General features: G+C 43.6%; 1 protein-coding gene across 1 annotated transcript in view; it reads right to left on the minus strand.

The window, feature by feature from the left end:
- The window catches only part of LOC132822460 (tubulin tyrosine ligase 3-like), a 60,751-nt gene extending 39,730 nt beyond the window's left edge, over positions 1–21,021 (minus strand). Inside the window, exons 1-4 of the mRNA XM_060835839.1 lie at positions 20,980–21,021; positions 19,536–19,640; positions 17,758–17,867; positions 8,252–8,435 (exon numbers count right to left, since the gene is read on the minus strand). Of these exons, the coding sequence (XP_060691822.1) occupies positions 8,252–8,435; positions 17,758–17,867; positions 19,536–19,640; positions 20,980–21,010 (430 nt within the window). The 5' untranslated portion in view covers positions 21,011–21,021. The remainder of the gene's footprint in view (positions 1–8,251; positions 8,436–17,757; positions 17,868–19,535; positions 19,641–20,979) is intronic.
- Between the last annotated feature and the right edge of the window lie 2,690 nt (positions 21,022–23,711).

Genomic DNA, 23,711 nt, shown 5'->3' on the forward strand with positions numbered 1-23,711 from the left:
TGCTGCCTTTGGATTAACGCATGGTTGGAGAGGCCCATGATTGGAGAGCCCAGGCCAACCCCGAACTGTATGGAAGCCACCAGCTTGTCAATGAGGTTGCTCATTGGAGGCCCCTTCCCAAAGGTCATTTCAGGATTATGTTACCCTTCCTCGCTGGCATTCCACCTTAGCATCTTACCCTCCTTAGGTCTCTCACCAGGTCAGCCTGAAACAGCCCCCTCAACCCACCACTTCCCTTTGCATTTAATTGCATCAATGATCCTGGTTATGCTCTTCCAGATCATTTGATTGGTCGGTAGCTCTTTGAGGTGGGACGTACCCACCCAAAACCCCACCCCCCCCAGGTGAGGTTGGAAAACCTATCTCAAACCAATTATATATCTGACATAATCAACAGGAGTAAGGCCATTCAGCCTTTTGAGCCCACTTTGTCATTCAGTGAGATTATGTTTAACCTTCTACTGCACTACCGTTTTCCTGCACTATGCTATTTCCCTTGATGATCTTAATATGTAGAAATCTATCAGTCTCAGTGTTATTAGTGAGCCCTTCTTCATTCACAAGAGTAAATTAAAAATAGTCAATTCCCTAGTTGGATCTGCAATGTACTACTCCTGGAAACTATCCTGCAACCATTCCAAGAATTCATCTTCCATAAATTAATATGAATTAAGCTTGCCACTCCATAGGTTAGTTGAATTCTCTCATGATTATTATATTACCTATGTTACACTCATCTCTAAGTTCCTGATTTATACCATGACTTAGATAATCACTGCTGATTTGTGCCCTTTCAACAACCAACTCCAAGATTTTCTGCCTGCTTTATGGCTGTTAAATGACTACAGGGCAAGATGGCCAAGTGGGTCGGCGCTTGCATCTAATTTTAATGTCATGGATGGTGTCCCACTCCTTGAAGACAGCCCAAGGGAAATCTGTTGTCTCTTTCAGAGAATTTCAAGACTATTCATTTGAAATATATTTCATACAACACAAAGTAGAATGATTTTCCTAAATTTCAACATTTAATTGGCATAACAATGGTCACAGGCTCCATTGGTTGCTCAATGAGTTTGCCCATGCAGTCCAGGAAGGTTCCACATTAGATTCTTGGATTATGTTCAAGTTAACTGATCTCAGTTAGGGATGCTTCAATGCTTCTGAGTTGGAAAGAACAAGAATAGTTAGGTGTCCTACTCCTGATCACAGCTTCTGCTTGAACTGAGTGTGTACAAAAGATAGTGAAGACAGGATTTGCTCTGATGTTCCCTACAATTGAAACACCAAGTTTAGCACGCAAATAATGTTTACTTTGATGAAGCAATGAAGCCATTGCCAGCAAATAATTAATTCCTTCAAATAGGAAAACATGGAAGACTGTCATGGTGGGAAAGCAAGTATTCAAAAAAAGTTCACAAAAAGTACTTTGAATGTCTCATGTTAACTATATTAAATGCACAGGCAAGTGTAAGACTATCCTTTCATTGTGTCTGACAGGAGTGAGAAATAGAGGTAATGGTCTGAGTTCAATATTAATTTTTTTTCTGTTCTGAAACATTATTTCTTTCATTGCATTATGTGTACAGGATTCATTATACGTGGCTGCAATATTGAGTTAAAAAGTCAGAGAGAGGTACAGCACGGAAACAGACCCTTCGGTTCAACTCATCCATGCCGACCAGATATCCTAACCTAATCAAGTCCCATTTTCCAGTACTTGGCAATATCCCCTTAACCCTTTCTGTTCATATACTCAGATACTTTAAATGTTGTAATTATCCCAGCCTCCACCACTTCCTCTGGCAACTCATTCCATATATGCACCACCTTCTGTTTGAAAAAGTTGCCCCATTTGTCCCTTTTATATCTTTCCCCTCTCAGCATAAACCTTTGCCCTCCAGTTCTGGAATCCCCCACCCCAGGGAAAAGACTTTGTCTATTTACCCTATCTATGTCCCTCATGATTTTATAAACCTGTATAAGGCTACTCCTCAGCCTCTGACGCTCCAGGCAAAACAGTCCCAGCCTGTTCAGCCTTTCCTTGTAGCTCAAATCCTCCAACCCTGGCAACATCCTTGTAAATCTTTTCTGAACCCTTTCAAGTTTCACAACATCCTTCCGATAGGAAGGAGACTAGAATTGAGCGCAATATTCCAACAGTGGCCTAACCAATGTCCTGTACAGCTGCAACATGCCCTCTCAACTCCTGTACTCAAATACTCTGACCAATAAAAGAAAGCATACTAAATGCCTTCTTCACTATCCTATCTATCTGCGACTCTACTTTCAAGGAATTATGAACCTGCACTCCAAGGTCTCTTTGTTCAGCAACACACCCTAGGACCTTACCGTTGAGTAAAGTCCTGCTCTGGTTTGCTTTTCTGAAATGCAGCACCTTGCATTTATGTAAATTAAACTCCATCTGCCACTCCTCAGCCCATTGACCCATTCGGTCAAGATCCTGTTGTACTCTGAGGTAGCCTTCTTCACTGTCCACCACACCTCCAATTTTGGTTCCATCTGAAAACTTACTAACTAAACTTCCTACGTTCACATCTAAATTATTTATATAAATGAGGAAAAGTAGTGGACCCAGCATCGATCTTTGTGGCACTCCACTGGTCACAGGCCACCAAATTTGCACCAGATTATCCAGAAAACACCGTATAATCTTTCAGCTAGTTATGATAGTGATTTCGTGTGAAATAACTATGAGATCAATATATTGTTTCCACAAGATAGTGCAATATGGCTGAAAAATGTGTTGCTGGAAAAGTGCAGCAGGTCAGGAATCATCCAAGGAGCTGGAGAATCAACGTTTGGGGCATAAGCCCTTCTTCAGGAATGAGGAAGTTGTGCCAAGCAGGCTAAGATAAAAGGTAGGGAGGAGGGACTTGGGGGAGGGGCATTGGAAATGCGATAGGTGGAAGGAGGTTACGGTGAGGGTGATAGGCCGGAGAGGGGGTGGCAGTGGAGAGTTTGGGAAAAAGATTTCAGGTCAAGAAGGCGGTGCTGAGTCCGAAGGTTGGGACTGAGATAAGGTGGGGGGAGGGGAAATAAGGAAGCTGGAGAAATCTGCATTCATCCCTTGTGGTTGGAGGGTTCCTAGGCGGAAGATGAGGCGCTCTCCCTTCAGGCGTCATGTTGCCATGGTCTGGCGATGGAGGAGGCAAAGGACCTGCATGTCCTTAGTGGAGTGGGAGGGGGAGTTAAAGTGTTCAGCCATGGGGTGGTTGGGTTAGTTGGTCCGGGTGTCCCAGACGTGTTCTCTGAAACATTCCGCAAGTAGGCGGCCTGTCTCCCCAATGTAGAGGAGGCCACATCGGGTGCAGTGGATGCAGTAAATGATGTGTGTGGAGGTGCAGGTGAATTTGTGATGGATATGGAAGGATCCTTGGGGCCTTGGAGGGAAGTGAGGGGGGAGGTGTTGGCGCAAGGTTTGCATTTCTTGCGGTTGCAGGGGAAGGTGCCGGGAGTGGAGGTTGGATTGGTGGGGGGGTGTGGACCTGATGAAGGAGTCGTGGAGGGAGTGGTCTTTCCAGAACGCTGATGGGGAGGGGAGGGAAATATATACCTGGTGGTGGGGTCCGTTTGGAGGTGGCAGAAATGACAAAGGATTATACGATGTATCTGGCGATTGGTGGAGTGGTAGGTGAAGACCAGTGGGGTTCTGTCCTGGTGGCGATTGGAGAGGTGAGGTTCAAGGGCGGAGGAGTGGGAAGTGGAGGAGATGAGGTGGAGAGCATCATCAATCACGTCTGAGGGGAATTGCGGTCTTTGAAGAAGGAGGCCATCTAGGTTGTTCGGTATTGGAATTGGTCCTCTTGGGACCAGAGGCGGCAGAGGCGAAGGAATTGGGAATATGGGATGGCATTTTTACAGGGGGCAGGGTGGGAGGAGGAGTAATCTTGGTAGCTGTGAGAGTCAGTCGGTTTATAGTAAATGTCCGTGTTGAGTCGGTGGCCCGAGATAGAAACGAAGAGGTCTAGGAAGGGGAGGGAGGAGTCTGAGACAGTCCAGGTAAATTTGAGGTCAGGGTGGAAGGTGTTAGTAAGGTGGAGCACGAGGTAGCCCAATACAGTCATCGATGTAGCGGAGGAAAAGGTGGGGGCTGGTGCCAGCGTAGCTGCGGAAGATGGACTGTTCACATATCCAACGAAGAGGCAGGCATAGCTGGGGCCCATGCGGGTGCCCATGGCTACTCCTTTGGTTTGGAAGAAGTGGGAGGATTGGAAAGAGTGAGGACCTGTTCAGTCACTCGAAGGAGGGTGTCAGTGGAAGGTACTGGTTGGGTTGGCGGGAAAGGAAGAAGCGGAGGTCTTTGAGGCCTTCGTGATGGGGGTTCGAGGTGTATAGGGACTGGATGTCCATGTGAAGATAAGGCATTGGGGGCCGTGGAAGCGAAAATCATGGAGGAGGAGGAGGGCGTGGGTGCTGATCTGAACGTAGGTGGGGAGTTCTTGGACTAAGGGGGACAAGGCCACGTCGAGGTATGCAGAGATGAGTTCGGTGGGGCAGAAGCAGGCTGAAACAATGGGTCGGCTGGGGCAGTCAGGTTTGTGGAATTTGGGCAGGAGGTATAAACGTTCGGTGCGGGGTTGTGGGACTATGAGGTTGGATGCGGTGGATGGAAGATCCCCTGTGGTGATGAGGTTATGGATGGTCTGGGAGATGATGGTTTGGTGGTGGGAGGTGGGTCATGGTCATGGGGGCAGTAGGAGGAGGTGTCTGCAAGCTGGTGTTTAGCCTCAGCAATTTAAAGATTGGTGCGCCAAACTACCCCTGCACCTCCCTTGTCTGCTGGTTTGATAGTGAGGTTGGGGTTGGAGCAGAGGGAGTGGAGGGCTGCACGTTGCGAGGGTGAGAGGTTGATTGGGTGAGAGGGGTAGACAGGTTGAGGCGGTCAATGTCACGGCAGCAGTTGGCTATGAAGAGATCGAGGGCGGGTAAGAGGCCAGCATGGGGTGTGGCAGATGGATGGGGTGTGTTGGAGGCAGGAGACGGGGTTGTCGGAGGGTGGGCGAGAATCCTGGTTGAAGAGGTAGGTGTGGAGGCGAAGGCGGCGGAAGAAATGCTCGATGTCTCGCGGCATGTTGAAGTCGTTAATCTGGGAGTGTAGGGGGATGAAGGTGAGACCTCTGTTGAGGACTGATCTTTCATCCTCAGAGAGGGGGAGGTCTGGAGGGATGGTGAAAATACAGCCGGGCTGGGAGCTAGGACCTGGTGTGTGGCTGGAGTTGGGTGTGGGGGCAAGGTTAGGCGTGGAGGCGGAGTTAGGCGTGTGGGTGGATTTGGGCATGGATGCTGAGTTGGGCATGGGGCTGGGGTTGGAGATCGGCGTGGGGGCGGAGATCGGTGTGGGGACGGGGTTAGGCCCCATGCCTAACACCGCCCCCACGCCGATCTCCGCCCTATGCCGATCTCCGCCCCATGCCCAACCCTGCCCCCATGCCCAACTCCGCCCCCACACCCAACTCCACCCACACACCTAACTCCTCCTCCACGCCTAACCCTGCCCTCACGCCCAACTCCAGCCACACACCAGGTCCTAGCTCCCAGCCCTGCTGTATTTTCACCATCCCTCCAGACCTCCCCCTCTCTGAGGATGAAAGATCAGTACTCAGCAGAGCACTCACCTTCATCCCCCTACGCTCCTGGATTAACGAGTTCAACACACACCAAGACATCGAGCATTTCTCCCGTTGCCTTTGCCTACTGCTTCAACCAAGATTCTCGCCCACCCTCTGACAGCCACTTCTCCCGCCTCCAACATACCCATCCACCTGGACACCCCGTGCTGGCCTCTTACCCGCTCTCGATCTCTTCATAGCCAACTGCCGCCGCGACATTGACAGCCTCAACCTGTCCACCCCTCTCACCCACTCCAACCTCTCACCCTCGCAACGTGCAGCCCTCCACTCCCTCTGCTCCAACCCCAACCTCACTATCAAACCGGCAGACAAGGGAGCCATGGTGGTAGTTTGGCACACCGATCTTTAAATTGCTGAGGCAAAACACTAGATCGCGGACATCTCTTCCTACTGCCCCCTTGATCATGACCCCACCTCCCACCACCAAACCATCATCTCCCAGACCATCCATAACCTCATCACCTCAGGGGATCTCCCATCCACCGCCTCCAACTTCATAGTCCCGCAACCCCACACCACCCGTTTTCTACCTCCTGCCCAAAATCCACAAACCTGACTGCCCAAGCTGACCCATTGTCTCAGCCTGCTATTGCCTCACCGAACTCATCTCTACATACCTCGACACGGTCCTGTCCCCCTTAGTCCAAGAACTCCCCACCTACGTTCGGGACAGCACCCACGCCCTCCACCTCCTCCACGATTTTCGCTTCCCCGGTCCCCAACGCCTAATCTTCACCGTGGACATCCAGTCCCTATGCATCTCCATCCCCCATCACGAAGGCCTCAAAGCCCTCCGCTTCTTCCTTTCCCGCCGCACCAACCAGTACCCTTCCACTGACACCATCCTTCGACTGACTGAACAGGTCCTTACTCTGAACAACTTCTCTTTCCAATCCTCCTACTTCCTCCAAACCAAAGGAGTTGCCATGGGCACCCGCATGGGCCCCAGCTATGCCTGCCTCTTTGTCGGATATGTGGAACAGTCCATCTTCTGCAGCTACACTGGCACCACCCCCCACCTTTTCCTCCGCTACATCGATGACTGTATCGGCACTACCTTGTACTCCCACGAGGAGGTTGACCAGTTCATCCACTTTACTGACACCTTCCACGCCGACCTCAAATTTACCTGGACCATCTCAGACTCCTCCCTTCCCTTCCTAGACCTCTCTATTTCTATCTCGGGCGACCGACTCAACACAGACATTTACTATAAACCGACCGACTCCCACAGCTACCTAGATTACACCTCCTCCCACCCTGCCATCTCATATTCCCAATTCCTTCGCCTCCGCCGCATCTGCTCCCAGGAGGACCAATTCCAATACCGAACGACCCAGATGACCTCCTTCTTCAAAGACCGCAATTTCCCCTCAGATGTGGTTGATGATGCTCTCCACTACATCTCCTCCACTTCCCACTTCTCCGCCCTTGAACCCCAACCGTCCAATTGCCACCAAGACAGAATCCCACTGGTCCTCACCTACCACCCCACCAACCTCCAGGTACATCGTATCATCCTTCGTCATTTCTGCCACCTCAATATGGACCCCACCACCAAGTATATATTTTCCTCCCCTCCCCTATCAGCGTTCTGGAAAGACCACTCCCTCCGCGACTCCCTCGTCAGGTCCACACCCCCCACCAACCCAACCTCCACTCCTGGCACCTTCCCCTGCAACCGCAAGAAATGCAAACCTTGCGCCCACACCTCCCCCCTCACTTCCCTCCAAGGCTGCAAGGGATCCTTCCATATCCGTCCCAAATTCACCTGCACCTCCACACACATCATTTACTGCATCCACTGCACCCGATGTGGCCTCCTCTACATTGGGGAGACAGACCGTCTAATTGCGGAACACTTCAGAGAACACCTCTGGGACACCCGCACCAACCAACCCAACCGCCCTGTGGCGGAACACTTTAACTCTTCTTCCCACTCTGCCAAGGACATGCAGGTCCTTGGTCTCCTCCATCGCATGACCATGGCAACACGACGCCTGGTGGAAGAGCACCTCATCTTCTGCCTAGGAACCCTCCAACCACAAGGGATGAATGCAGATTTCTCCAGTTACCTCATTTCCCCTCCCCCCACCTTATCTCAGTCCCAACCCTCAGACTCAGCACCGCCTTCTTGACCTGCAATCTTCTTCCCGACCTGTCCGCTGCCACCCCCTCTCTGGCCTATCACCCTCACCTTAACCTCCTTCCACCTATTGCATTCCCAACACCCCTCCCCCAAATCCCTCCTCCCTACCTTTTATCTCAGCCTGCTTGGCACACATTCCTCATTCCTGAAGAAGGACTTATGCCCGAAAAGTCGATTCTCCAGCTCCTTGGATGCTGCCTGATCTGCTGCGCTTTTCCAGCAACACATTTTTCAGCTCTGATCTCCAGCATCTGCAGTCCTCACTTTCTCCCAATATGGCACAATGTGTGGATCTTCTTGTAATTACAATATTTTATCTGTAGGATGCTGCATAGAAACCTGTGGTGAAATTTGTATTAGATTAAAGGAACCACACTGCAAGTCATGTCTGTGTGATTGTTGTAACATCATTGGACAATTTCCTCCAGCTTTGTGATAAATTCCTACTTACCATCAAAATCGCAACCATCAGAATCGCCAACGCCATCATCCATGTCATTTTCCCCATTGATTATCTTTTCCTTTTTCGGAGGGCTCCTTGGGGGTTTAGGCACCTTCTTCTCTAACCACCCTCTGTTGCGTAGACTTTGTCGGATTAGTGGATATGGACCGTAGATGGTAAATATCTTTTTTAGCTAAGTCATGAGAATGTTTATCAATTACTTACTACTTACTGAAAATATACTTTTAATTCACTTTTTAAAACAGAAAACAATGCTAGCTCATAACATGTCTCATTGCAGAGCATAACTTGTCCAAACAAATGAACAAATATTTCCTCTGTGCAGCGCAGTGATTTTCACAGTTTCATTATGCATGTCATTCTATAGTGATGTTTTATTATGCCAATCATTTCTGACTATTCTACAGTCGTTTTTCAATAGATTTATCTTCAATTATATTAAGTATTTCAGAGCTGACAGAAAAATATAATTTCTATTTTTGTTTCACAGTTTCAGTGTCAAGTTTTTTTGAATCTATGATAGAGCAGAAAGGAGAATCTGCACAGACTCCACAATACCCAGCCACCCACGAAACCAGTGTGAATCATTCCTCACTAACATATTGCGCTTTTGGAGAAAGGTTGCAATTTTGATATCATTTCATAACAAATGAAGGGGAAGTTTTATTGCCTGTAGGAACTAGGGATTGCATATTTGACAAGTTGTGTGAGTGGCAAATACATGGCAGATGAAGTATAATGTAGATAACAATGAGGTTATCCACTTTGACAGCAAAAGCAGGAAGACATATTACTTCTGAATGTCCTTGTACACCAGTTGCTGAAAGTAAGCATGCAGGTACAACAGGCAATGACGACGATGAATGGTATCTTAGCCTTCAGTGAGAGGGGTTGAATGCAGGGATGTCTTGCTACAATTGATAGCCTTGGTGAGACCACATCTGGAGTACAGTGTCAATCTTGGTCTTCTTATCTGATGATGGATGTTCTGGCTACAGAGAGAGTGCCACCAAGACTTACTTGACTGATTCCTGGAGTGGCAAGATTGGTGTTTGCAGAGGGACTGGATAAATGAGGACTATATTCACAGAGTTTAGAGGAATAAAAGGGGTGGTGTCAGAAAAACCTACATAGTTTGGGCGGCATAGTGGCTCAGTGGTTAGCACTGCTGCCTCACAGCGCCAGAGACCCAGGTTCAATTCCCACCTCAGGCAACTGTCTATGTGGAGTTTGCACATTCTCCCTGTGTCTCTGTGGGTTTCCTCTGTGTGCTTTGGTTTCCTCCCACAGTCCAAAAATGTGCAGGTGAATTGACCATGTTAAATTGCCCGTAGTGTTAGGTGAAAGGGTAAATGTAGGGGAATGGGTCTGGGTGGGTTGCTCTGGTATGGACTTGTTGGGCCGAAGGGCCTGTTTCTGCAGTGTAAGTAATCTAATCTAATTCTAACAGGACCAAACATATCAAATGTTCCCGATGACGAAGGAGTCCAGAATCATGAGCACAATCTAAGAATAGTGAAGTCAATGAAGGAGAGAGAGAGAGAAAGAAAGAAACTGAAAGAAACTTTGCTGTTTGAATTCATGTATCGCTGGACATCGGAGTGTATATGGGAAATTTAACAAATAGTGAAATTCACAACTGATCTTAAAGGAACTGTTGGGAGAAGTTCACAGCGCAGAATCAGATAAGTTAATTGTTTTAGGTGGCCTACAGAAAGTCTGCAGTAGTGAGTAGAGTGGGTCCTTTATTGATTATATGTTTTTGGAGATATGTCTCATGATTAAACTTAAAATATAAGCCATAACTATTAATTTAACCTGGGGCAGTGTCTGTAGAGGAATAAGATGGTGTTATTTGTTGGGTCTGCAGATTGTGAAGGAGCAAAAATGGCCGTTAGTAGAGTGATATGTGCTTCTTGTCAGATGTGGGAGTTTGAAGAGAGTTTAAGGGTTACTGCGGATTATATCTGCCATAAATGCTGTTGGATGCAAATCTTATCAGATCAAATGGATCGGTTGGAGAGACAGTTCGAAGCAATGAGGAATTTGCAACAGCTGTAGCATGTGATGGATGGCAGTTATAGGAAAGGGGGAAAGTCTCAGATACAGTCACATAGATGGGTTAACTCCCGGAAAGGTAAGAGAGGAGTCTTTTGTGGCGATACCCATTTCAAACAGGCATTCTGTTTTAGAAAATGTAGGGGGTGATGGAACAGCCAAGTTTCTGGTATTGAGACTGGCTCTAATGCAACGAGGGGTACGTCAGGTTCCAAGACATCAATTGTGTTAGGGGATTCTCTAGTCAGAGGTACAGACAGATGTTTCTGTGGCCAGCAGTGAAAAAACAGAATGGTGTGTTGCCTCCCTGGTGCCAGGATCAAGGATGTCTCAGAAAGGGTGCAGAATGTTTTCACAGGGGAGAGGAGCCACATTGGAACTAACAACATAGGAAGGGAAAAGGTTGAGATTCTGAAGGGAGATTACAGAGAGTTAGGCAGAAATTTAAAAATGAGGTCCTCGAGAGTAGTAATATCTGGATTACTCCCAGTGCTACGAGCTAGTGAGGGCGGGAATAGGAGGATAGTACAGATGAATGCATGGCTGAGGAGCTGGTGTATGGGAGAAGGATTCACATTTTTGTAGCATTGGAATCTCTTTTGGAGTAGAAGTGACCTGTACAAGAAGGACGGTTTGCACCTAAATTGGCAGGGGACTAACATACTGGCAGGGAAATTAGCTAGAGCTGCTCAGGGGGATTTAAACTAGTAAGGTGGGGGCATGGCGGGGGGGGGGGGTGGGACCCAGGGTGATAGTGAGGAAAGAGGTCAATCTGAGGCTGGTCCAGTTGAGAACAGAAACGAGTCAAACATTCAGGGCAGGCAGGGACAAGGTAGGACTAATAAATTAAACTGCATGTATTTCAATGCAAGGGGCCTAACAGCGAAGGCAGATGAATTCAGGGCATGGTTAAGAACATGGGACTAGGATATCATAGCAATTACAGAAACATGGCTCAGGGATGGGCAGACTGGCAGCTTAATGTTTCAGGATACAAATGCTACAGGAAGGATAGAAAGGGAGGCAAGAGAGGAGGGGGAGTGGCGTTCTTGATAAGGGATAGCATTACAGCTGTGCTGAGGGAGAATATTCCCCGGAAATACATCCAGGCAAGTTATTTGGGTGGAACTGAGAAATAAGAAAGGGATGATCACCTTATTGGGATTGTATTATAGACCCCCAAACAGTCAGAGGGAACTCATTTCTTAATTTTCCCAGACGCACTCCGATGTCCAGCGATACATGAATTCAAAAACAGCAAAAGCAGTAACTGTGCAGGTTGTCTCTCTCTCTCTCTGTCTCTCCTGCTCTATCCTCACCATGTGCTTCCTTTGTCTGTTCTTCTCCCTTTTAAAACTGTTGTTGTTTTGACTTTTTGTTCCCCAAAGTTCCAAAACAATGCAACAGCATATAAAACAGTAATTGCTGCTCCTGGAATTCAAGGAAATCATCTCCAACACCTAAAATACCTCAAAAAAAGGAGCAGCTGTTACAGCCAGAAATTTTTCCCATCCTCCATCTTGGATTATCCAGAATCCTTATGGTAGGGGATTTTAACTTTCCAAACATAGCCTGGGACTGCCATAGTGTTAAGGGTTTAGATGGAGACAAACTTGTTAAGTGTGTACAAGAAAATTTTCTGATTCAGTGTGTGGATGTACCTACCAGAGAAGGTACAAAACTTGACCTACTCTTGGGAAATAAGGCAGGGCAGGTGTCTGAGGTGTCAGTGGGGAAGCACTTTGGGGCCAGCGACCATAATTCTATTAGATTTAATATAGTGATGAAAAAGGATAGACCAGATCTAAAAGTTGAAGTTCTAAATTGGAGAAAGGCCAATTTTGACAGTATTAGGCAAGAACTTTCAAAAGCTGACTGGGGGCAGATGTTCGCAGGTAAAGTGACGGCTGGAAAATGGGAAGCCTTCAGAAATGAGATAACGAGAGTCCAGAGAAAGTATATTCCTGTTAGGGTGAAAGAAAATGCTAGTAGGCATAGGAAATACTGGATGACAAAAGAAATTGAGGGTTTGGTTAAGAAAAAGAAGAGAGCATATATCAGGTATAGACAGGATAGATCGAGTGAATCCTTAGATCAATATAAAGGCAGTAGGAGTATACTTAAGAGGGAAATCAGGAGGGCAAAAAGGGGACATGAGATAGCTTTGGCAAATAGAATTAAGAGAATCCAAAGGGTTTTTACAAATACATTAAGGTCAAAAGGGTAACTAGGGAGAGAATAGGGCCTCTCAAGGATCAGCTAGGCGACATTTGTGTGGAGCCACAGAAAATGGGGGAGATACTAAATGAGTATTTTCCATCAGTATTTACTGTGGGAAAGAATTTAGAAGATATAGACTGTAGGGAAATAAAGAGTGGCACCTTGCAAAATGTCCATATTACAGAGGAGGAAGTGCTGGATGTCTTGAAATGCATAAAGGTGGATAAATCCCCAGGACCTGATCAGGTGTACCCTCGAACTCTGTGGGAAGCTAGAGAAGTGATTGATGGGCCTCTTGCTGAGTTACTTGTATCATTGATAGTCACAGGTGAGGTGCTGGAAGACTGGAGGGTGGCTAACGTGGTGCCACTGTTTAAGAAGGGCGGTAAGGACAAGTCAGGGAACTATATACCAGCGAGCCTGATGACGATGGTGGACAAGTTGTTGGAGGGAATCCTGAGGGACAGGGTGTACATGTATTTGAAAAGGCAAAGACTGAATAGGGATAGTCAACATGGCTTTGTGCTTAGGAAATTATGTCTCACAAACTTGATTGAGTTTTTTTGAAGAAGTAACAAAGAGGATTGATGAGGGCTGAGCAGTAGATATGATCTATATGGACTTCAGTAGGGCGTTTGACAAGGTTCCCCATGGGAGGCTGATTAGCAAGGTTGGATCTCATGGAATACAGGGAGAACTAGTCATTTGGATATAGAACTGGCTCAAAGGTAGAAGACAGAGAGTGGTGGTGGAGGGTTGATTTTCAGACTGGAGGCCTGTGACCAGTGGAGTGCCACAAGGATCAGTGCTGGGTCCTCTACATTTTGTCATTTACATAAATGGTTTGGATGTGAGCATAAGAGGTGCAGTTAGTAAATTTGCAGATGGCATCAAAATTGGAGGTGTAGTGGACAACAAAGAGGAATACCTCAGATTACAACAGGATCTTGACGAGATTGGCCAATGGGCTGAGAAGTGGCAGATGGAGTTTAATTCACATAAACGCAAGGCGCTACATTTTGGGAAACCAAAACTTAGCAGGACTTATATACTTAATGATAGGGTCTTAGGGAGTGTTGCTGAACAAAGAGACCTTGAGGTGCAGTTCATAGCTCCTTGAAAGTGGAGTCGCAGGTAGATAGGATAATGAAGAAGGCGTTTGGTATGCTTTCTTTTATTGGTCAGAGTATGAAGTACAGAAGTTGGGAGGTCATGTTGCGGCTGTACAAAACATTGGTTAGGCCACTATTGGAATATTACGTGCAATTTTTATCTCCTTCATATTGGAAAGATGTGAAACTTGAAAGTGTTCAGAAAAGATTTACAAGGATGTTGCCGGGGTTGCAGGATTTGAGCTATAAGGAGAGGCTGAACAGGCTGGGGCTGTTTTCCCTGGAGCGTCAGAGGCTGAGGGGTGACCTTATAAAGGTTTACAAAATTATGAGGGGCATGGATAGGGTAAATAGACAAAGTCTTTTCTGTGGAGTTGGGAGTGCAGAACTAGAGGGCATAGGTTTAGGGTCAGAGGGGAAAGATATAAAAGAGACCTAAGGGACAACTTTTTCACACAGAGGGTGGTACATGTATGGAATGAGCTGTCAGAGGAAGTGGTGGAGGCTGGTACAATTGCAACATTGAAGAGGCATTTGGATAGGTATATGAATAGGAAGGGTTTGGAGGGATATGGGCTGGGTGCTGGCAGGTGGGACTAGATTGGGTTGGGATATCTGATCGGCATGGATGGGTTGGACCAAAGAGTCTGTTTCCATGCTGTACATCCAGAAAGCAGCTAACTGCAAGCCAATTATAGGGAAGATGTTAGAAACTATTATCAAAGATGTTATAGCATGGCATTTAGAAAAATTCAAGGCAACCAGGAAGAGCCAATATGGTTGTATGAAAGGGAAATCATGTTTTTTTTAGAAATTTATTGCCGTTGTTTAAGGAAGTATCATGCTGTCAGTAAAAGGGAACTTATGTACTATACTTGGATTTACAGATTTGATAAAGTGCCCCATCAAAGGTTATTGCAGAAAATAAAAGCTTATGGTGTAGGGAGATAACAGGTTGGCTTGGATAGATGATTGACAGCTAACAGGAAACAGAGAAATTTTAACTAGGTAATGTTCTAACTGCCAGGATGTAACCAGTGACATGGCACAGGGATTAGTGCTGGGGCCTCCACTTAATTCACTTTATACAAATGATTTGAATGACAAGCATGGTTGCTAAATTTCCTGATGACATAAAGATAGATATGAAAGTCAGTTGTGAAGCAGACATAAAAAAAGGTTTAAAGGGATATAGACAGATTAATTAAGTGAACAAAGATCTGGTAAATGAAGTAAATGCAGGAAAATGAGAAATTGTTGATTTTTGCTGGAAAAATGACAAAAATAAACATATTATCCAAATGTTGAGAGGTTGTAGTGCCTAGAGATGTAGAGGGATCCTGGTGTCCTTGTGCGTGAATTGCAAAAGTTTAGTATGCAGGTACAGCAAGGAATTTGGAAAGGTAATAGATTGAGATTGTGTATTGCAAAAGGGATGGTACACATAAGTATGGAAGTTGTGATTGTCATGTACAAGGCATTGGTAAGATCACATCTGGACTACTGTTTACACGATCAGTCTCCTTGTGTAAAGAAGGATTTAAATGGATTGTAAAACGTTCAGAGAAACTTTACTAGAGTAATACCTGAAATGGGTGATTCCTCTTATGAGGAAAAATTTGAAAGGCTAGGCTTGTATCAGAAGATTGGAAAACAGAGGATAACAAAGAGAGAAATAAGGAAGGAGAGGATCAACCATGAAGGTAGGCTAGCCAGTAATATTAGAAATGATAGTAAAAGTTTCTTTCAATACATAAGAAACAATCAACAGGCAAAAGTAGACATTAGGCCACTTAAAATTGAGGCTGGAAAGCTAGTGATGGGAGATAAGGAAATAGCTGGAGAACTTAATAAGTACTTTGTGTCAGTCTTCACAGTGGAAGACATGAGTAATATCCCAACAGTTAAAGGGAGTCAGGGGGCTGAGTTGAGTATGGTTGCCATTACAAAAGAGATAGTGCTAGAAAAGCTAAAAGGTCTTAAAATTGACAAATCTCCTGGCCCCGATGGGCTACATCCTAGAGTTCTGAGGGTGGTGGCTGAGGAAATAGTGGAGACGTTGGTTGAGATCTTTCAAAAGTCACTGGAGTCAGGGAAAGTCCTGGATGATTGGAAGACCGCTGTTGTAACTCCATTTTTCAAGAAAGGATCAATTCAAAAGATGGAAAATTATAGGCCAATTTGCCTAACATCGGTTGTTGGTAAAATTCTAGAATCCATCTTTAAGGATGAGTTTTCTAAATTCTTGGAAGAGCAGGGTCGGATTAAAACAAGTCAGGGGATTTAGTAAGGGGAGGTCGTGCCTGACAAACCTGTTAGAATTAATTGAAGAGGTGAAAAGTGGGTTGGACCAGGGAAACCCAGTGGATGTGGTCTATCTAGACTTCCAAAAGGCCGTTGATAAGGTGCCACACGGGAGGCTGCTGAGTAAGGTGAGGGCCCATGGTGTTTGAAGTGAGCTACTGGCATGGATTGAGGATTGGCTGTCTGACAGAAGGCAGAGAGTTGGGATAAGAGGTTCTTTTTTGGAATGGCAGCCAGTGACAAGCGGTGTCCCACAGGGTTCAATGTTGGGGCTGCAGCTGTTCATATTATATATTAATGATCTGGATGAAGTGACTGGGGGCATTCTAGCGAAGTTTGCCGATGATACAAAGATAGGTGGACAGGCAGGTTGTACTGAGGAAGTGGGGAGGCTGCAGAAGAATCTAGACAATTTGGGAGAGTGGTCCAGGAAATGGCTGATGAAGTTCAGTGTGAGCAAATGCATGGTCTTGCACTTTGGAAAAAAGAATACAAGCATGGACTACTTTCTAAACGCTGAGAAAATTCATAAAGCCAAAGTACAAAGGGATCTGGGAGTGCTAGTCGAAGATTCTCTAAAGGTAAACATCCAGGTTGAATCCGTGATTAAGAAAGCGAATGCAATATTGTCATTTATCTCAAGAGGGTTGGAATAATAAAGCAGCGATGTGCTACTGAGACTTTATAAAGCTCTGGTTAGGCCCCATTTGGAGTACGGTGTCCAGTTTTGGGCCCCACACCTCAGGAGGGACATACTGGCACTGGAGCGTGTCTTCAGCCAGAGAGTGGTGGGCCTGTGGAATTCATTGCCGCGGAGTGCAGTGGAGGCCGGGACACTGAATGTCTTCAAAGCAGAGATTGATAAATTCTTGATGTCACAAGGAATTAAGGGCTACGGGGAGAATGCGGGTAAGTGGAGTTGAAATGCCCATCAGCCATGATTAAATGGCGGAGTGGACTAGATGGGCCGAATGGCTTTACTTCCACTCCTATGTTTTATGGTCTTATGGTCCAAATGTAATTTGCAGGGTGAATGTTGAAAGGCGACTTCTTCTTATGGAGAATCTAGAACAAAGGAGTCACTGATTTAAAGCAAAGATTAAGAGAAATTATGTCGCACAGATTTTGTGAATCTTTGGAATGCACTTTCTCAAAAAGCAGTGGTAGCACATCCTTTGAATATTTTTAAGGTAGAATTAGATATATATTTGTTAAACAAAGAGGTGCAGGGTTGTCACGAACAGGTGGGAAGTGGAATAATAAGATCAACCATGATCTTACTGAATAGTGGAGCAGGTTTGAGGAACCAACTCCTGCTTCTAATTTATATGTTTGTATGTTTTGCTGATTTGCCAACAGTACTGTACAGAGAATAGCAGGAGCTTTTTTCCATGGGTTAAAATTTAAATATATAGAGAGCCTATACAGGACTGGCGATGCTGTTTAATTAAGAGAATTAACTGAATGTTAAGTGAATTAGAAATGTGCATACAATGTGTTTGTAAGATACAGTGAGCTCAAAGCTCATTTTTAAGTCTGGTTACATACCATACAATGTCAAACACAAGTGATGTGAGAAATATTTTTAAGAGTGCAACGTAGTTCAGTCCAGAGTCAAGTTAAATCATGGTTCTGCATTCACTTTTCCCTTTTTTGATTTGTAACAAATGGAACACTGAAGTTTTAGCATCAAGGCTGGCCCTTGACTATAGGTCTTACAACCCCGACTTTACCTGCTAATGCATTGGATAGCTCTGAGCAAAACAACAGTTTAAAACGTTGCCAAATTTTGGCTTTTACCTTAACAGCTTTCTCCACAAGGCGCTTGCAAGTTTTCATTCTATCAAGATTTAGCTCTGACCCAGTCGTGTGAGGCTTTTGGAATTTAATCTCTTTGGTTACCAGATTCTCTGTGGAATCAATTAAAAGAAATTCTTAAATCTCACATCAATTTGCATTGGGTCTAAATGCTCTGGCAAGTTATAGGATCCAAATCCACAATAAAATAATCTCCCTATTAAACTATAAATAATTTCTGTATAAACAGTAAAATGTCAGCAGATTGGTAATAACACAATTAGCTTACCTTCAGTTTCAAAGAGATGGATAATAAAGGTCGATGCGTTACTCCAAGGAATGTCTAAATGCTACTTGAATTGTGAAGTTATTAAGAAATACAGTTGACACTGCAAGATTACAAATTCTTTCATATTGTTGCATTTAAAATATCTTACAAATACCTTTCAAAGCAAAATGTTTCTATTTCAGGCATTATTCATTGTCTGCAAATTTAAATGTGGAGACAATAGAGTGGGCAGACATTCTGTGAGATTACTGTGGTAGATCTCTCACTAAAAAAAAATTAATCCAATATCAAGGGGAAGGGTCAGTCGACCCTAAATCGTTAAATCTGATTTCTTTCCACAGGTGTAGCCAGACCTGCTGAGCTTTTCCAGCAATTTCTGCTTCTGTTTCTGATTTATGTATCTCCAGTTCTTTCCATTTTGATCCATTATCAAAACTGATTAAATGTGAAAGACACAGGTACAGTGTATGTAAAAGTTTCAGTGAGAGAATAATCCAGGTAAACAGTATGAAAATAATATCAAATAATAAATAATATAAAAATGTACACTTTAAAATGCAATTCAAAAATAATACAGATGTACAGCCTGAAAATTACAATTATAATGAGATGATGTGTAACCTGAAGGTGATACAGGTATATCGTGAGAGAATGATAGTAACATCGTTCATGTGGTAGATACATACAAGATTCTGTGAGTGCTTGACACAATAAATGTTGAGAAGATCTTTCCAAAGTGGGGGAATCTTGGACTACAGGACATAGTTACAGAATAAGGGGAGACTAGGTTAAAACTGAGATGCAAAGCAATTTCTTCTGCCAGACAGTAAAGTGTCTGGAATTCTCTATCCCAGAGAGTCAGGGAAGGTAGACTACTAGAAATATTTAAAAAGGAGGTAGATAGATTTTCAAGATGTCAGAGAATTGATTGCTATGCTGAGCTTGCACAAACAGGAAATAAGGCCTGGGGTAGTTCAGCCATGTCCTGTTGATTGCAGGGCAGTGTTGAGGGGCCAAATGGCCTACTCCTGCTCCTATGTCTAATGTTCTTATGCTCTGACAGCAGAAGAATACACGTCTACCGTGCAATATCAATGCAATATGCATAATGGAAATTACAGGCAGTGTCAGTCACAGAATACAAAGCATGAGTATGTGTGAGTATGTCCAAACCACACAAAACCAGTGAGAGTTGTAGTTATAATGAAAGCAATGCAACTGTGCAGAAGTTGTTTGTATTGTGAGAAGTTACAGATGCAAGCACAAGTAGTCTAAGAGTACAATTTGAGTGTCTGTGATTCACAGTGAATTATAAGCATTGCATGCTCCCTATCAATATAGCAAATGTGCAATGTGAATGAAACGTAACATGAACATCAAAAGTCCTTGTGAATTTCAGATACAATGTGAATCAGTGTGATGTACAAATTAAGAATCAGTTTGAGTTACAGATGATATGGCTACAACAATACTGAAGCAATATTTTTCTCACCACAACTCTTGTTTGTCCCTTTGGCTTCAGTATAATGGGATTTGCAATTCTGTTTCAAACTGATTCCATCCATGATTTGAACTGGGTCATCCTGTTTCACAGGAACTGGGTCAATGAGAAGAGAAAACTAATTAAGACATGGATACACAGGGATTCCCAATTCTGTGAAATCTAAATCAGGCAGAGGGAAGTAAATCACCATTCTTCTAACGCTTCAATTCCTGCCCTTTCATGTGATTCCATAAAATTACTTAGCAGGATTTTATTCATTAAGTTTGAGAGCTGCATATTACTTTGGCTCACTTTCTAAAAAGTAGTTGTTTACCTCATCCAAAACCCTGTCTCCTATCAAACATGACTTGCATACAGTTATAATGAGTGCATGATTATGATAACAGTGTTATTTTTTCAAATATTCTGGTTCAGTGGAGGGGCTAAAATGCATGTTCTATGCGACTTTGCTTTGACAATGCATCAAAATTGCTGTGCAGTGCTTAGGATGGAAATTCATCCTTTTTATCTGTTATTACTCTCTAAATCCATCCAAGAATTAATAGATTATGTGTAGTTGATTTCTTAATTTACTCATTATTATTGGCAGTATGAGGCTTTGTTCAGGTGTGGCTTAACTATAATGCAAGAAATCACATTAAATACATTACAACAACTATTAACCAACATCAAAGGAGCAGGAGAATCGACGTTTCGGGCATAAGCCCTTCTTCAGGCTTATGCCCGAAATGTCGATTCTCCTTGCTCCTTTATGCTGCCTGACCTGCTGCGCTTTTCCAGCAACACATTTTTAAGCTCTGATCTCCAGCATCTGCAGTCCCCACTTTCTCCTAACAACTATTAACCCCCGATTAAAACTGCAATAGAAAGCGATCAATCCCACTCTGGTTCATTTAGATGTACAAATCTTGTATTGATCAAATCATCACCTGAAAAAACATTAATGGATAAAGATCATAATATGCTCATGAATTTTCTGATCTTTTGAAAAATGGTGTGAATTTGAATCTGACCAGCTATGGTACTTTTAAAAGCTGTCTAGACCAATTGGTGGGTGGCTGATGAAATTAACAAAAGTGGGTCAATTTTTTGAAGGAAAAGTGCGATGTTTTAATAAATTTTGAGAGGAGCCACACCTGCAAAGTAGTGGCTCAGTACTTTCCCAACTTTTTCCTCATTGTGACCCCTCATAGGAGGCTTGAAAATTTTGTCATGACCCCTCAGTGAGAGTGTGAGAATGGGATGAGAACAAACTTAATAGAAAGGGCCAGTTACATTGGCAGCACAGCCATTAGAAAATTGAATGGAGCTCCACATCGGCTATTACCGAGTCAGGACCCAGGACTCAAATTTCACTCAGGATCCCACTTGTGGTCCCTGACCCACTGCTTTGGGAAGCCCTGCAGTAGTTCCACAACACTTTCCACCTTACCATTCTCCTCGGGACAGCTTCCACCAGCCATCTTGTCCTTGATCCAATAGATTTTTTTGCTCTGTTCTGAAAGTAACAGAACTGTTAGAATTATGACCTGTCCCAACAAAATTAGCAGCTTGTAAAAGGAATTGAGAGCTATGTGATATTTGTGTCACAATAATAATTCTGCCCACAAATTAAAGCTAGAGGGTTTTTTTAGTTTAATTTATTTTCTTGACAGATTTGTAAAGTTAAAGAAACTGCAAAATTTCTGATCAACTTCTATAGAGGGGTGGTAGTCTGTCAAACAACAATTCAATAAACTGAATGATCACATACGAATGTCTATTGGATGGTTATGCCAATACCACTCTCCACTAACAACTATTTCAATAGTGCTAAGCTCCAGTTCCACATAATACTGCTTTATTTCTTCCTCTAGTTTTCATTTTCCTTCAACAGGAACCCTTATTTCCTCATCTCATTCTATGAAGATACTTGATTAGGCAAAAGAAAGGAGACCACTTTTTTCTTTCCTTTCATTAAGTCTAATGGAAGTATCTGTTTTCTTTTTGACTTGAAACTCTGTTACAATCTCAGACCAGACTGACAAATCTGTTATGATCCATTTACGAGCCAGTAACTTTTGTCTAAAGTGGGTAAAGTTTGAAATTCCCAGTTAATTCAAAGAGAATAAAGTCACATGATTCCACAGTTACAAAAAACAAAACAAATTTCTACATTAATATAAGCAAAATGTACAAACATACAAACATGGTACAAGAGTAGTATATTTGGCCGTTAGAGCCTGCTCAACCAGTCAATAAGATCATGGCTGATCTGATTTTGCTTTATTGCTGTATATCCCCAATAACCTTACATCTCTTTGGTAATCAAGAACCTATCTACCTCTGCCTTAAAAATATTTTAAGATTCATTTCACATAGCCCTCTGAAATGCAAATATGTTTCCCATCTCTGCTTTAAACCTTATTTTTAAACTATGACCCCTAGTTTTAGGTTGACAAGAGAAAACACCTTTTTGATATCCACTAAGTCATGTCCCTTCAGGATTTTATATGTTTCAGTTAAGTCATCTCTTATTCTTCTGAACTCCAGGGAATACAGGCCTTGTCTGTTTAGCCTTTCCTCATCAGACAATTCATTCATCCCATTGATTAGTCCAGTAAACAACAATCAAAAATACCTATCTTATCTTCATACCTCCAGTATTAATATGAGGTAAACATGAATTACCCAGGCAAAGTGGAGTTAACACACTACAAACTGCATTTTAAATGAAAATCACAGCCAAGACAGATTCCACTAATTTCTCAGCAAGCCACCATGACTTAAGTGAATCACAACTTTTTACAACTCTGTCCCGCATGTGAGAGATTTAATCCCCTCTCTTTCAAAGATCTAGCCTCTGATTTCTATTAAATGTCACTCCAACTTGATTGCCTCAATAACTATTGGCCTCTAAATTACTCAATCTCTTTTTACCGGAGATGCCGGTGTTGGACTGGGTTGTACAAAGTTAAAAATCACACAACACCAGGTTATAGTCCAACAGGTTTAATTGGAAGCACTATCACCTGATGAAGGAGTGATGCTCCGAAAGCTAGTGTGCTTCCAATTAAACCTGTTGGACTATAATCTGGTTTTGTGTGATTTTTATCTTTTTACTAAGACTGCATCATGATAGATTCAAAAGATTGCAGTCTTGCGTCTGAGCATTGCATAATTTCAGCAATCGAGCTGCTATGAGCAGACCCCCAATGCTCACCAGCACATCCTTTGCTCCAACTGCCAGCTTCACTAATGTAGGTTTTCTTATTGATCCACATGCCAGTTCTCCAGCAGATAGCTTTGTATTAGCTTCACTTAGCCGAAAAGTATTCCCGAGCTTTCTAGAGCCCCATTTGAACAGCAACATAAAGCCACCATGTACTCAGCCCTTAACAAGTGTCCCTGAGCCCATGAAACAAGCACAATACTTAATACTGTAACACTTTAGCTGGGACACAGGTCTCTTCCTCTGCTTCTGACTAACTGTTCACCTGCCGTACACAAACCTTTGAACTGATCATTTAATGTAATGAAACATTCCAACATGATCCTTCTCCCATTCCTAGGTGAAATTAAATGTAGCAACCACTGGTACATTCTCTGCCTTAAATTTGACAATACCTAATACCCAACTATCATTCTCCACACCTGCCAACTTTGAGAGCACACAGACAAACAAAAATTATTTAATTGCAGCTTTTAATTTGGCTGTGTTCCTTGCGGCCCTGTACCTAGAATAATTGACAGTTTGAATTATATGGATGGTTGAAAAGACAACTTGGACCCATTGGATGAAGATTAGAAGGCCTAACAGCTTCTAAAACAACAGGAACAAAGTGCCAGAGAACCAAGATGGGCCTTTCAATCAGCCTGTATCCACATGTCTGCTTTTGATCACCTTCCAGGGTTGGTGGACAAAGTTCCCTATCCCACCTCCAATATACTTGAACCAAAGCTAGATGTAACGAGGCCATTTAAAGCAAGACGTCTTTGCCAAATTAGCAACGTTCAGGCTTGAGCTAACTGCTTTAGTGGGAAATATCTATCCTAAAGTTTTTTGCATTAGATGTTAATTTAGTTTCTACTCCAATAAGTCAATTACATAAAAGGATTCCATGACACGATCTGAAGTATATCAGTATAAATTCTACTTCATTCCTCAAGGAATTGTTTGTAGCC

Source organism: Hemiscyllium ocellatum, chromosome 14, assembly GCF_020745735.1.
Source record: "Hemiscyllium ocellatum isolate sHemOce1 chromosome 14, sHemOce1.pat.X.cur, whole genome shotgun sequence".
Classification (NCBI taxonomy): Eukaryota; Metazoa; Chordata; class Chondrichthyes; order Orectolobiformes; family Hemiscylliidae; genus Hemiscyllium; species Hemiscyllium ocellatum.